The 15860-nt window shown below is 33.7% G+C and overlaps 1 protein-coding gene across 1 annotated transcript in view; it reads right to left on the reverse strand.

Moving 5' to 3' along the window:
- Positions 1–2656: 2656 nt before the first annotated feature.
- Positions 2657–15860, reverse strand: part of LOC140445122 (uncharacterized) — a 40129-nt gene continuing 26925 nt past the window's right edge. The window contains exons 4-8 of the mRNA XM_072536953.1: positions 15563–15796; positions 13980–14257; positions 8462–8788; positions 6639–6909; positions 2657–3275 (exon numbers count right to left, since the gene is read on the reverse strand). Coding sequence (XP_072393054.1) covers positions 2715–3275; positions 6639–6909; positions 8462–8788; positions 13980–14257; positions 15563–15796 — 1671 coding nt within the window. The 3' untranslated portion in view covers positions 2657–2714. The remainder of the gene's footprint in view (positions 3276–6638; positions 6910–8461; positions 8789–13979; positions 14258–15562; positions 15797–15860) is intronic.

A 15860-nucleotide genomic window follows, 5' to 3' on the forward strand; every position in this document is an offset into this window, starting at 1 on the left:
TTGGCGGGATATTGACTACAATACATAGGGCAGTCCTTCAATGGGAATCCTGGCACATATACAAAAATACAAGAGGGTGTGGGGTAATACTGCACTTTGATTGTATTGGTGGTGAGTTAGCTAAATCGTACAGGACAAGATGCTGAGAGAAAATACATTTAACCATAAAATGTCCGAAAATCTTTTCAGGCCATAATAATGAAAAAACCTCCAATGTAATAATAATTATACTGAAATAATGTCATTTCCTGAAGTAATATGTTCCGTAAACAAACATCTTAAAAGTCTTATAGGTAAGTCTCTGGCATTAGTAGATGCGCTTAGAAGGAGAGTGCAGTAACGTGCTTGCATTCAAGAGACTAGGTGGAAAGGACAAAGGGTGTAAGAACTAGATGAAGAATACAAATTATGGTGTGTAAGGAAAAGTAAAACTAGTAATGGAGTTAGTATAATTGCTGCTAGTGTATGCTGGTGTGAGGGCTGGGTGAAAATGAAAGGAATGATTTATATAATCAAATAGGAGACATATTTCATCAGAAAAAAAGGTCATAATATGAGGTGATTTCAATGCACATGTGTCCATTCCAAGACAGGATATAAAGCAATCCGTGTAGGACTAGAATTTGGACTCAAGTAAAGGTACAGTACCAGATTCTGAGAAGATCATCGCAATGTAACAGAATCCTACACTATAGAATGATTTCTAGAATTTTCAAATTATTATAGAAAGCGCTTTAATCACTTTGCAGAAATAGCCTCACCACTAAACAGACTGTCAAGAAAGGATGTAAAATTCGAGTGACTAAAATGTCAAAAAGCTTTTGGTAAACTTAAGACATGACTAACAACTCCACAGTAATGGAATTTAAAGATTTATTGAATGAAAATAAGTTTATTTTCCCCATGAGCCAAATTAATGCGCCAGGCATTGCGTTAAGAGCAACTTTGTCAAACAGTAATGCCAAACCGGTACCATATGCCAGTAGAGCACTCAAGAAAGCAGAAATCAATTATCCTAAATTATCCCTAAATGGAGGCATTACCTGCTGCGGAAGAAATTTGATACTCTAACAGACAACTGTCCATTATGTATGACCCTATTAGGTATGATGAACCTTTCAAGAAGACTGACTAAATTTAGATTTTTTAGAAGAACTGAAACAGCTGATTAATGTCACAGAAAAAAGGTATTGGTGTCGACGAGAGCACATACTAAAAAACAGAACGAAACAGACAATTCGAAAAACAGAAGGACTGAACAACCTTGTACAACTGTTGAAATTCCCTTAGAACACGGTACAAGTGAAGCTATTAGATAAGGATGAATAGAAAGAAATAAAGGTATATTCTGTTAAAGTACATACAGAAAATAATAGATATTATTTATTTAATTCAAGATTCTCGACCAACCTCTGCATTAAAATCGTCGTTGAGAGACTCGGCATATTAAGAACCTCGATAAGTGTCTGCACTGCGAGCGTCGCTGGGAGACCTGATACAAGTGTTCGTACAAAAGAATATAAAAAAATTAGTAACAGTAAAAAATAGAAATTGGCCAATTATTAAAGAAATGCGTAAGGATCCTAAAATGTTTGAGGACAAAGCCGTAAGAGTATGTATAGTACAAGACAAGCAGAAAATAGCAGAATGGAAGTTAATAAGAATTATAATCAACGATTTCCACATGTTACTTACAATATACAAAACATAAGGAAATATCATCCACCTTCACAAATTAATTCAGTCATTAATAACCTTGTCTCCAGATCACTACACCTTTGCGATGATGCAAGTAGATCCGCTGAGCAATAAAAGAGATGACGGCATACGGTTATCTTCGACATGGAGTCCGCTCCACCCGACAATTAAAATTCTACTGTCAGAAATGTTCCCACTTGTTTGTTTTCTGGAAGCTTGAACCACTTTGTCTTTATTTAAAAAGTATCTCTTTCCATTATTCTTACTACCACTTTCGGAACCACTTGAAAATTCACTTTCTTCTTCAGCCTCCACTTCTTCAGAATCCTCCCTTTTGTGTGCTGTCTCTCGTTGAGCCCCTTCTTCCAATATAATTGTCTCTTAACTTTCTAATCCGGTTTGTTCTTCCTCAGATTCACTATCAGTGAACGATTTATTTATCATCGTCAGAAATACTTACAAACTGCGCCCATAAACGTTTTAACCTTTCCTGCTCTTGTTCGTAAGACATAATTATTCTATAATTCAGTATCGCTGAAAGAAAAATAAAAATCATAGTACATCTCGAAAAAATATCATGTAAGTTTGCCTCTAGATCACAAAACAACTAAAAGTTACAACAGTAGTGTACGGGGTATCACACACCCCAACCGTCTTTGACCAACTCCTAATTCAAATTAAAATTATATGTACATCTGGTAACAAGGTCATCGTGAGAAAACATGTATAAACTACAGCTACTAGGCGTTAGAAGGCGCTATTTCATCTACTTTCGATTTTATAGAAAGAAAAGGAGTACCTGGGGTATGGTATACCCCAGAAAACTAACCGAGGGTTAGTTCCTAGTGTTCCATTTTTAATTATACAGAGTATCTTTTTACGTAAACGTGACCATAACTTTGGAAACGCATTCAATTTCAAAGATTGTGACAAAACAGCTATAGAAAAAAAAAGATAATTAGTAGTATAAATGTTTAATAAACTATAAATAAATACATTATCATTATCATCACTATTTAAGTACCAATTTCAGGTCTTTCAGGTTCGACGAACATAACACTTTTCCTTGGTACACCAGAAACACCTCCACTCTTTCTTTGTGCCATGGCGAGTGTATCACTAGGCTTCCTTTTTATTTTTACAACGGGAGATCGCTTGTTGAAAGAAGAGCTAGTTCCAACTTGAGCAGCTGCAGAGTTATATGAATTAAAAAGATTGTTCAGATTTAAGTTCACATTACTTTTGAGTTGTTGCGATAAGTGGTAGTCGAACTGTATGGAGTTTCTGACTGGAGTAGCAGGAGGAACATCATTCATCGACTTGATCACCACCAGTGACCGCTTGTATATGTTTTCTGCTGTCTCAATTTGGAATTTAAATTCTCGGGCTTCTTCAATAAAAGCAGATGACGTGCTTTCTAGCATTCGCGTCAAGTAGAAAGCTTGTTTTAAATAAAATAAAGGCTGCAATGGTAGTCCAAATTTATAACTATCTTCGGCTATGTCGATATATATCGTTATAAATTGGGTTAATATTGCCTTGGTTTTAAATATATCGAATTGTTTTTCACATGTCCACTAAAACAGAAAACATTAAATAAAATACTTAAATCCATTATACAAAAATATTTTTTTTATAATTTATTTTTAATAATTTAATAGAAATCTCTACAAATTTATTTTTTATATTCTTTAAGTCCCATATAATTTATCTTTATATATTTTTGTCTGGTGGATCATAATGGATTTTTATCATAAGGTTGAACTATAAGAAAATACTAGATCAGCCTTTCAACGAATCACAAACTGGATCACTTTATATTATTTCGTAAAAACCTACATATACATTGTTTCATTTTATTGTAAGGATCAGAAACAAGGATTTTATAAGTAAAGTATAAGCAGTGGAAATGCGGGTATTTTGAATAATGTTAAAGATCTCATGGCAGACACTTAAACCCTCTTAAGCGGGTCCATTGTATTATCCAGTATCATCAAGATTGGGTGCGCGGTGTCCTGATCTTCAGACCATCTGGAGACTTATCTATTCCGAGCATCGCATATCCACTAATAATAGCAGTAGCTCAGATTGTGAGCCCATCCGAGGCGTTTTATCTCTTAAAATAAACTTATAGTTTCATAGAAAGCCACGATAGTACCTTAACGGTATTTAATTCGCTTGGCATGGGTGAATAAACGCAGAATCGAAAGACCTTGAGTACTCTAGGCCAGTGTTGGGTATTTACAAAGGATTATAGAAGAGCGATTAATGACGACCTTCTCGTCGTCAGATAGGACGGCATCTTGGATTATGTTAAGTTTAAGTAGATGTAGATAATGTCTTAGTCATTGATCATAACAGATGATCCATTCCGTTACCATTGAGCATACTGACCACCAAATCTACTACGGTTTAAAGGACGAGTTAAGTTGTAAGACTTGTTGTAAGACTAAGAAGGCCCGCTATATGAAGTCTAGCCTGTCATATCTCCACCACTAGCTTAAGCCTTTTGGAACCTTTGCAAGAGAAGCTCCTTGATACAACGCTGGATAGTACCAAAGGGTACTCCAATAATAGGTTCTCCTGTGACTGGTGGCTGCTTAGTGATAGTGGATGAGTTATAGTAGGTCTTGCAAGATCAGTCTACTCATTCTCTTTATATCGAATTGTTTCGAAGTCCATATTAAGTTGACTTTGTTGGTCAAGAAAGGGGCAGCTAGTTCTGAGTATTTTCAGAATGTTTAGAACTGCCTGACTGTCAGATCAGATAGAGCGGCACTATTTGCTCTTCTACCAAGACAAGTCCTATCAACTAGCTCTTGAACACAGGCTAAGATCGCGAATATCCCACGTCCTAAACCCAAGTTCCACAACCGTGTACTTCAGCGCCTGATCGGTTGTTTATTCTGGACCCATCTATAAACGAAACGAGCCCATTTCGATGAAACCGTGCGTTAACCACTTATCACGATCGGTAAAGTAACCGATAAGGACGGTTTGAACTTAAAGTGAGGGGCTATGTTGTCCTGTACATAGGTACTACAGCTAAAAGTATAGGACAGCTTGGTAAGAATGGTCAATGACTATCACAGTAATGAGCTGGACTTCTCGTTTCTAACTACTTCGCAGGACAGTTGTACCAATAGGCCGTCATCATTGCTTTCTTAATATACAATAGGACACCGGAAAACTATGTAACTAAATTCTGATCCAGGCTTATGATACTGGAGATAAAGAGAAAATATTAAAAGTATTTTAATATTTTCTCACAACAACAACTCACAAATATTTAGCGAGGCTCAGTAAGGACAAAAGGAGCTCCAGCTAGCGGCCTTGTGCGGTGCAGCGAGGAAAAGGCTTAAAAATTTAATAAAACAAAGCCTTGGCCGAAATAATGCTCAACATCAGGCCCTAAAGCCTATCCAGAAGTCACAAAATCAGAAACCTGCGTAATCGGACTAACTCAAAATCCATGGGATTAAAAATTACTTGTTAAGAGACTGCTAAAGATCTTATGTAAGTTGGTATATCCTCAAATGCATGACATATCATATTTACTCATTTTATCATTAAGAATCTTGCATCAGCGAAAGTAGAAATTCCTACCGAACGATATGAAAAGCATATTATGTAAGCCTTTGCTTACTTTTCTAGTGAAAAAGATAACTCTCCGCCAGAGGAAGTTAACAACCTCACCAGGTTGTGCAATAAAAAGAATAAGCAGCTTATTAGTGAATGTAATGGAAAGTTTAGAGGTTACGTGAAGCACGACGTGATTTAATTAACTTTATTTAACTCAAAACTCACTGAATTACAAATATATCAATTGCTAATTACATTCATAATTATCTCTTAGAATAATTCGAAAGTGTACCGTTTTCGTCGAAATATGTGCATATTTAGGACACATATTACGAGGAGAACGATACACTTTTTAACAACTAGTTCTAAAACGAAGGATAAAGGGTAACAGAGGTCTAGGACATAAAAAGATGGCATGGCTCCATAATATTCCCAATGGATATTTAATAATTTAATACTGACTAACATCTCAGCTGACAATAAAATGTACGGTGGACGCCTAGGTAAAAATGCACGGCACCTTAAGAAAAAGAAGAAGAATTTGCACTGATGCGTAGAATGGCCAATACTAATACTAATTTCAGATTCTGATTCTAATTTTCTTATTCGACCTGGGCCACTTCTTCCGGCGATCTTGTCCTGTATCTTCCGGCGATCTTCCAGCCAAAAGTTTTTTAGAACCTTTAGAACTAGGTAAAAAATATCTCCCTTACGGATAAAAGACTTTCTTAGAAGCCTAATTCTGTTAAACTAAACGTAGATATAGGGTACATACAAAAGATCTATGAAGTAGCAGTGTGGAAAAGTTCAAGACCAAGATACTTCTTTAAAATCTACAATTGATAATTTGCCAGATAGTTTAAAACAGTCAAATATATATTTAAGGCAATTATTGAAAATCGATCTAGATATAGGGTTTTTCTAGATATAGTCATCGGTCAAGTCTGCTAGCGATTTAAGCAGTGCTGACTACGACAAAAAATTTTTCACGCTCAAGATTGACGTATCGATAAAATAGTTTAATGACACCAGAGAAGTTAGGAGACTAAAGGGTCAAGAAAAAAGAAGAATAACAATTAGTAGGTACAAACGACAAAAAGTTCATAGGACAACACAAAAACAACAATTAAAATCAGAAATCTCAGAAAAATAATATTAGAAACAAATAAGATTAAAAAAAATCAGGATATTCAAAAAATGGACAAAAAAAAGAATTTTCAACACAAATGACAATACAATTAGAAATTTAAAACTACGATAAAGTCAATTCACATATAGAGTAATAAATGAACTTTACTGTCGATTTAATAAGAATAAAAAACAATGAAATGTAAATTGGTTTCGTTAAAAATACTTACCTCTATATCAATAGAGTCTACTGATTTTGTATCTTCCTCTTGTTTTGCTTTCTCTTTTTCCCTCTTTTCTAAAATTTTATTTCTTTTTCTCATTTCAACTAAATGTCTCCATTGCATATCAGCATCTTCATAGACCCTCCTTCTTGCATTGGGTGGTCTCTCTACGATATTAGGGTTAACTAGTTTGTATCCTTGCTGTTGCGTTAACATATTGTAGAATTTTTTGTATTCGAATGGAGGATAGAATTTCCCAGTGGAATATCTTAAACATCTGTAACAGAAAAAATAGATCTGTCAGGTGGGATCTTAAAAGTGAACTTATGGAATGAGAAAATAGGGATTTAATTTTGGAGATTATGACCTACATGCGAAACTTTGTCGAATACTTGAGAGACGTCTAGAAATGCAGCAGTACAGTAATTTTTGTGTTCGAGCGAATTTCTGATAGTCTTTACCGCCCTATAAATTTGCTCGATAGTATCATATTGTTTCCTAAACCCAAACTGATAATTCGGTAAAACATTACTGTTATATAAAACAAGCTCCAGTCTTCTCAGAAAAAACCGTTCAAACACTTTGGATATAATAGGCACCAAGCTAATTGGGCGATATGAAGATACTTCTGTGTGATCCTTATTAGATTTTGAAATAAGAACAATTCAAGCAACTCTCTATTGGAGTGAAAAATATTCTGTTTTTAATATCGAATTAAATATTAAGTGCTTAGACTTAGGCCTTCGTTGGGTAGACTTTTTAGTGCTTAACTAGATATTATATCCAGATGACTTTTTAATTTCCAGATTATCAATGACTTTTTTGATGTCAGATGTCTTAACAGATTTAATAGGAACCAATTGAGATGCAGTGCATTTACGACTTCATCAATAGCTTCCTTTTCTTCAACTGCCACTTCCCTCTGACGCGGTTGAAATACCTCGCATAGATAATTTGTCATTTTGTTTCCTGATTGGCATATTCATTTGTTTGTTTTGTTTAAGTTTTTTGTTAGTTTCCACAGAAAATAATTTGTATCATTTGAAGGTGGGAGATTCTTTAAATATTTGTTGAAGCAATTGCTTTATGTTGTATCAATTTTCTTCTGAATAGTCTGCAAACTCTTTTAAGCTTTGCTTTATCTTCTGGATGCCCAGTGAGCTTCCACCTATTTCGCAGTTTTATTTTTTTTTAATACTATAAGTTTATTTATATGAGCAAAATAGGACTTGGAGTTGAGTTTGTAGGTAATTTCTGGGGTACACGGAGAAGCAGCTTGATGAATAACTGTATTTAAGTGAGCAACTGCATTTTCTATGCCGATATCACTTTTAAGAGGCAAGTTTAGGTTAATCGATATTTTTATTTCTTTTCTATATCTGTTCCAGTTTGTTCCTTAATTTGAAAGTGTTAAATGTTTAGTAGAGCAGTAGAGTAAAGAGCAGGAATTTTTTGTCTTTCAGTACTGTCCAGCACTGGCCAATAAGTAGGCTGTCCAGTAGAGAGAGAAATAAAATGATTCTCATTAATACTTTTTAATAATTCTCGTCCACGTTAGATTATGATTTTGGAGCTCCAAATATGATATTTGGCATTAAAATCTTCAGCAGTAATCAAACGGTGTCCGAGCATCTTACCGTGATTAGCTTTAATTATTTTATTCGGTGGGCTATAAACAGCATATAAAATAAACGGGTCTTGTGGAATTGGTTGGAGTAATTGACAGAAATTTTTGCTTTCTAGTGAAAAATTAAAAATATGTTGAAATATCCACAAAAAACTGATTATGAGTAGAAAGTAGGAATAATGTATAAAAACTGTTAACTTACCTTAAAGCTCTAAGAAAATATACAATGGGTGACTCCATAAGTTCATTGAAGATCTTCTGAGCAAATAATAAATACTTTTTTGGTATATTTCTAAAATGGTTTTTCTGTTTAATGAAAAAGTCTGGTAATTCGCTAGTAGATAGTCGCTTATAAAAATTTGATATAACTTTTAATATTTTGGTACCCAATTTATGTTCAGGCCAATCTTTGGAATTAGCTTCACATTCCCAATACATGTGGCATCGTATGTGTTCGACTAGTAGCCCATTCCGTTGTGTCACTGGCTCTATGTAGTGTTTGTGGATGACAAGCAAAAATAAGAAACACCTGTAATTAAAACATACAAAAATATATCGTTACGATTGTAGGTTTTTAACTGAGTAGTGGTTTAATTCACAGACTTCAAGAAACTTCTTGATAATAACAATTATAATACAGTAATATACATATCAAGTTACTCTAACACATGGAAGTAAAAATAAAGGACATTCAAATAATATAAAAATTATTTTTTTAATTTTTGCTCAGAACACCATGTAGAAATAAAGTTTTTATTTATTCCATCCATATACACTCACCGGCAAGATAAACGGAGCACTTGCATTTTTAAAATAAAAACTTAACATTTTAATTCTCTTTAAAATTTGATTATTATAATAACGTAAACACAAACGAAACAAAAAAAATTAACTTTTAATTAAAACTGTTTCAGTAGTAAATGTTGTAACAAAATGACGTTCAATTAATGAAAACTTAAATCATGTGTCAGGACAAACTGATTTTAATAATGAATGTTTCCTCCACGTGTTTGAATTATTGAATGAATTCTCCTTGGCATGCCTAAAATCAGATGAGAAATCTACTGTTGAGAAATAAGTTCCCATTCCTCTAAAAGGGCTTCTTGTAACTGATTTAAGGTTAAAGGGGCAGGAACACGACTTCAAATCCTTCGCCCAATCATGTCCCAAACATTTTCGATTGGGTTTTGCAGAACAAAATAATTTCCAACAAAACCAGCATAAGGTACAACAAAATCTTGGAAAATTTCATCAATGTACCTGGAAGCTCTTATGGAGTCTCTCGGAATGATGTACAATTCTGTACGCGCCTATAGAGAAATTCCAGCACACACCATAATTGAGCCCCCTTGATAACCTACCCTAGGACTGAAGGTGCATTCTGTAAAACGCTCATGTGGTCTTCGCCATACTCTCTTACGACCATCTGGAAACCGCAAAGTAAACCTGGACTCATCGGTAAATAAAATGTGCCTCCAATTATTTACAGTAAAATGAGCATAGTTTCTGGCAAACTGAAGGCGCGCAAGTCGATGGCGCCTGAGAAGTTGTAGGCCTGTTGCAGGTCTGCCACTGCTTAAATTTGCTTTTTTAAGCCTTCGTCTAATTTTTCGGTCACTTACGTTAGTATTCCGAACGTACTGAAGTTAATTTCGGCTTTGTACAGCCGTGGCACGACGATATCATAGACTCTGTAAAAGGATGAAGCGATCATCACGGGCACTAGTTCTTCGTTGGGGACCGGTTCCAGGTCGTCTAGTGTAAGCTTTGTTTGCCAAAAAAAAACGTGAAAAAACACGGTGCATAGTACTGTCGGATATATAATACATTTAAGCAACATATCGCTCACTTCTTCCGTGTTAAAGCAACGCAATAATAGCAGCCACTGTTTCCGGATTTACAACCCTAATTCTTGTGATTAAATCAACGCAATTCAACTTCAAATTGTGTTTGACAATAACAATAGAATACCAACCTTTGCACTTTTAAAAGTGATTTTTTTCGAATAAGCACTTCAGTTTTATTAGAAATTATTTAAACCAGTTTGTTTCGTTTTTGTTTACGTTATTAGAATAATAAAAAAATAAGAGAATTGAAATTTTAATTTTTTATTTTAAAAATGCAAGTGCTCCGTTTTTCGTGCCGGTGATTGTACATTACCTATATTTCTATTGACTTGAAATTAAACCATGAATTTTAAAAAGTACACTAGTCTATTTTCTTTCCAAAAACAGCATATGTTTCAAAATAAATATAATCAACTTTAAATTCAAGGCTTACGTATGGTTTGAAGAAATATCCCACCAATTTGCTTAATTTTATAGTAGATACTAATGTTACAAAAATTTATTTAGTGCAACAACACTCTGAAGCTTTATACTTAATTAGCATGTGTTAATATTGTCAGGCTTTATCGAACCATACCAGAAACTTCCATAGATGAATTTGTAGCGCCTTTACCTTAAAAAAAGTCTCAAACCTAGTGAATACAAACGAAACACATTCATAGAGTGTACAAACACGTTTAATGCCTTTAATAAGAACTGGATCAAATTGCAAGTAATTACTTTTATCCATCTATGTTTTTCGTGTTTGTAAATAAATCTCGGAGATGATAAAATTCGTAATTAATTCGTAAAATAATAATTAAGTTTTCAAATACCAAAGATACCTATTTATTGAGATTTATTCCATATAGAAAAAGTCCCCTGAAGAAAAAGAAGTGGTAAAATTATTTAAAAGGATTAGTTTAAACTTAAACATCGTCATGAGTTTTGATTACCACGTACTTATAGCCACATACAAAGAGGTTTCAAAACCTGTTTGAAAATTATTTATATTCGAGAACCATAAGAACGTAATATACATATGGTCCCAGAATTGTGTAGACCTAGTAGTCGTTTACCCATAGACATAAGAAAAAACTATGTAAGATATTCCGTGAATAGAGGTGTAACGCCGATGATCACTTTGATTGGTCTGGCTATCTTTGTCTGTCTGTCATACGCGCTTGATCTAGCAAACTAATATTATAGACATAATAAGAATCTTCTTATTATGTCTATGACTAATATTCGAGAAGAGCTTTGACTTTAGCGGTAGAAAACGTGAAATAGCCGGTGAACATGTAGTACAGGAGGTAGCGTTGTGTTTTCGTAGGAATTTGAATTTACCCACTGGTTTCGTATAACTGGCATTTGTTTTGTTTGTGTGATTCATATCAAAATTTCAAGTAAGGTGCAGTTCTATAACTTCTAGATTGATTATAGCTAGCTTCTGTTGTGAAATATTGCGATCGTGGTAAGCTTAAGTAATATTATATTATGTAAAAACATTTTGTGAAAAGAAAACGAGTTGTTCAGCTGATACTCTGAACAAACTAATCGATGACCTAAATGAGAAGCAGTTTGATTCTGCAAACATATACATTTATTCTCCAGCGGAAGATTCTGATGGAGATTCTGAATCATCGGATGATGTGAGTTTCAATGATTTTTCTGATAAGTTTTCATCAAAGATACTGAACGCCCCAGTTTAGGTAACTCTTATTTCACAATGTGAGACACAAGGGGCTGAAGATATGTTCTCAACGAGCGATGATGAACTTATAATAAATGTGGCTCAATCTAATAAAAGAGCAAATAAATCAAATAGACAAAACGACTGGAAAAGAGATGACTTATCCCGAGATAAACATCAAGAAAATATCTCACTTTGAAATCGAAACATTGTTCACCGTGAAAGTACAATAATTGATTTCTTTACACTTTTTTGGTGAGAATTTTTTTGAATACATAAAAGAAGAGACTATAAAGTATGTCCGACACAAAAATGCAAACACATCATTTGAGGTTACGATTGAACAACTGAAAGTATTCTTTGCAACCCTACTGATTTCTGGTTATTCTCAAAGGCCCAGAAAAGATATGTACTGGAGTTCGAATTTAAATCTCAGATACGAAGCAATCACCAACTCAATGTTGAGAAATAGGTTTAGAGAAATTTTGCAAAATTTACATTTTTTGATAACACTCAGCTACAAAAAAATGATAAGTTTGCTAAGTAAGACCACTCATAGGACATTTAAACAATTCATTTATAAAATATTTGCCGGTTAGTGAAACCATATCAGTATCTGTTGATAAATCCATGGTATCGTACTACAGCCACCATAGCTGTAAACGGCGTATTCAAAGGAAACCTATTAGATATGGGTTTAAATTTTGGTCTGAGAATGCAACAAATGGTTATCTTGTGGGTACTGAACCTTACCAAGGGAAAAGAAGCTTACTAGGAGAGAGTAACTTGGGGTTATGTGGATAAAGATAAAGCATAATTTTGCAGATCAAAAATTTTACTTTTTCATTAACAACTTTTTTACTGGACTTCTACTGATATGGGCCATGAATGAATTTGGATATGGTTGCACGGGCACTATTAGACATAATAGAATTAGGAAATGCGCGTTGAATAAAAACGCAATGAACAAATCAGTTGGAGGATCCGTTGATTCATATACAAGTTTTGATGAAGATATAATAATTATCCAGTGGGAGGATAATGCCATCGTTCACGTGGCTTCAAATTGTTAAGGCGTTCGACCTACAAAATCGGTACGTCGTTATTCGGCAGCAGAAAAAAATATGCAATGGTAGACGTTCCCTACGCAATTCAGCAGTATAATACTCATATAGAATTCAACACCACAATAAAATTCAATCTAACGCTGATGAATTTGTTAAAAAGATAGGTCCATTGAATTTATTAGGGTTTACAAGAAACATTGTGACAACATATCTACTACTCAACTCTCGACAACCAAAACCTGATAAGGCAAAGTTAGGAACATTATTTCGAAAAATTCCAGGATCTGTTACACAAAACATTGTGACAATATATCTACTACTTAACCCTCGAGAACCAAAACCTGATAAGGCAAAGTTAGGAGCATTATTTCGAAAAATTCCAGGATCTGTTACACAAAACATGTCGGTTCTGCATTACCCAATTTCCTTAAAACAAAACAGTAACAAAATTTGTAAAACAAACACAACGTTTGGATGCGGTATTTGTAAATTTAATGTCTGTACATCCTAATAATTATTTCAAATCTTTTCATGAAAAAATATATAGATCTTCTCAAAATGTTAACATTTTTTTATCAATAAATGTTTAAGTTTAAATTTAAGTTGTTGATTTTTTATTACATACTTATGGCCATGTCCCAAAATTGAAACAAAAAAGTTTTTAGACACAGGGCTATTGTGAAAAGTTAAGAACATAAAATTGTTAAGGGGGAAATTAGTGATTAAGTATAATTATTAAATCATCTCGTTTATTATTAACTTTACGAAATAATTGTACATAAAAAATGGATAGAATTATCTTATTATTTTATACAATTTTAAAGTTGTCCTAGGCCTATGACAAGCCTAACGAGGCACAAGCGAACCTTAGATATGGATTTTTTTAGCAATATATATATATATATATATATATATATATATATATATATATATATATATATATATATTCCTAATATAATAAACGAGATAATTTAATAATTATGCGCACCTCCCCTCATTATTTTCCACCTTAACTCGGAAAATATCGACCACACGAAAAAATGTGTTAAAAAGAAATCGTAGTAAATCGCATTTGCCACTTAAATTTTTCGCTTGCCTAGCTAAAAATATATAAATATACTTTTATTTGCTTACCTCATTTGAGCATTAGACATTCGAGCTTCTATGTACCTTTCAGCTTTAGGAAATGCAATTTCCCATTCCAGAGTAGCTTCAGAATACTGTCCCCTCTTCTTCCAGTAACCTTTTGGAACAGCAACACAATTAAACGTACAGATTTCTTTGATCATGTCATCTGTAGGCCACTTGTACCGGTATCCTGTTGATGTATCCGTTATTGTCGGACGATCTTCTCGCATGATGAATTCGATTGTCTGTTCTGCGGGCCAGGGTATAGATACTGATGGAATAACCTAAAAAAGTTCTATATATATTTGTACACACTAATCGGCAGTTTGAATTTAGTGATGGCTTGGGTGTTGTAGTTGGTTTCATCTTTAATCAAATACTGCTTGTAAATATGAAAAGTGTCTTGCTATTTAAAAAGGACTTAGATTGAGCTAGCCATTAGATAGCTACATGGACTATTGTGAAATAATAAAATAACAAAAGAAAATAAAAGAAGAATTTATGAAACAATAATGGCAACAACAAGTATTGGGTTGTACGGCGATGAATTTTGGAAAATTAATCAAAAAAATAAATCAAAAATTAAGGCAAAAGAAATGGACTATTGGAGACATTGTTACCGGCACACTAGATTTGATAGGGTGACGAAAGTAGACATTAGGAGAGAAATGGAAATTGACCTAAACTTAATAGATACTATCGAAGTCAAAAGACTAAACTGGTATGGACACCTGCAGAGAATGCCTAAAAATGGATGGTCAAAAAAGATAAAAAAATAAACTCCGCCAATAGAAGAAAACGAGGTGTACCAAGACGGTCATGGAGAGAAGATGTCGAAGTTAGATTACCGCCAGAGATTTAAAACTGAGAATTTTATTCCGTAAGTGGTTTCCACACCACCCCCATACCAGTTCGAGGTAGGTCGCACTAGATAATAATGTCTACCAATAAACTGTGGTTAGAGTTCTAAAAAAAGGAGACATGACATTCATACACCTGGTCCAGGAGCTGTTAGAAGATGAATTTGATAGAAAAATCGAATGTTGTGAAATCATTATTGAACGATCTAACAGAGATGAGAGTTTCGTGGAAAAGGTACTTTTTTCAGATGAAGGGACTTTTATGCTCAACGGTTACGTAAACCGCCAGGTAGATATGAAATGGCAGAACCAGAAAAAAATGGATACATCAAATTGTAAATGTGGGAAAAATAAAGCAGAAAACACTCGAAGAAATAAAAGACATGGCAGAAAATAAAAAAATGGAAACCATGGGTAAATGCAAGGTAATATAAGTAATCCAAATCTGACACCTGAAAGGATGAAGGGAAGAGAAGAATGAAACTGAGAAAGAAAATAATATAAATAGTTAAATCAAAGTATTCTTCGTTAATAAATACATCCAAATTTGAAACCAAAGATTACAAACTTTAATTATATATAATTACATTAGAAACGCGTCTTATATTAAAAAATTTTGGTTTCAGAACCTTTTCTGAAACTCATCAAGTTCATCATCAAGTTGCAAAATTAATAAATTTTTGCTAATATTTGCGCAATTGTGTATAAAATGGTACTAATTAATATTACCTCACAGGAAATGGGATTATCTTCCGCATCCGTAAAATTACAAAATATTGTTCCTGGTATAGATCTAGCTAAATCTATTTCATGTTGATCGAATCCAAGAGATCGCCCAAGGGAATTTGGAAATAGTGCATCTTTGAAATAGTTCATAAAGCCTTTGGCATCCACATAGATAACAGTATCGAATAAATCATCTTCTGTTATTTCAAGTCCTTCATCTTGCTGGTCTTGGAGATCCTTAAATAAATAGTTATAAAAAAATTAATAAACGAAATATTCTAAAAATTATCTGACTATATTA

Source organism: Diabrotica undecimpunctata, chromosome 7 (genome assembly GCF_040954645.1).
Source record: "Diabrotica undecimpunctata isolate CICGRU chromosome 7, icDiaUnde3, whole genome shotgun sequence".
Classification (NCBI taxonomy): Eukaryota; Metazoa; Arthropoda; class Insecta; order Coleoptera; family Chrysomelidae; genus Diabrotica; species Diabrotica undecimpunctata.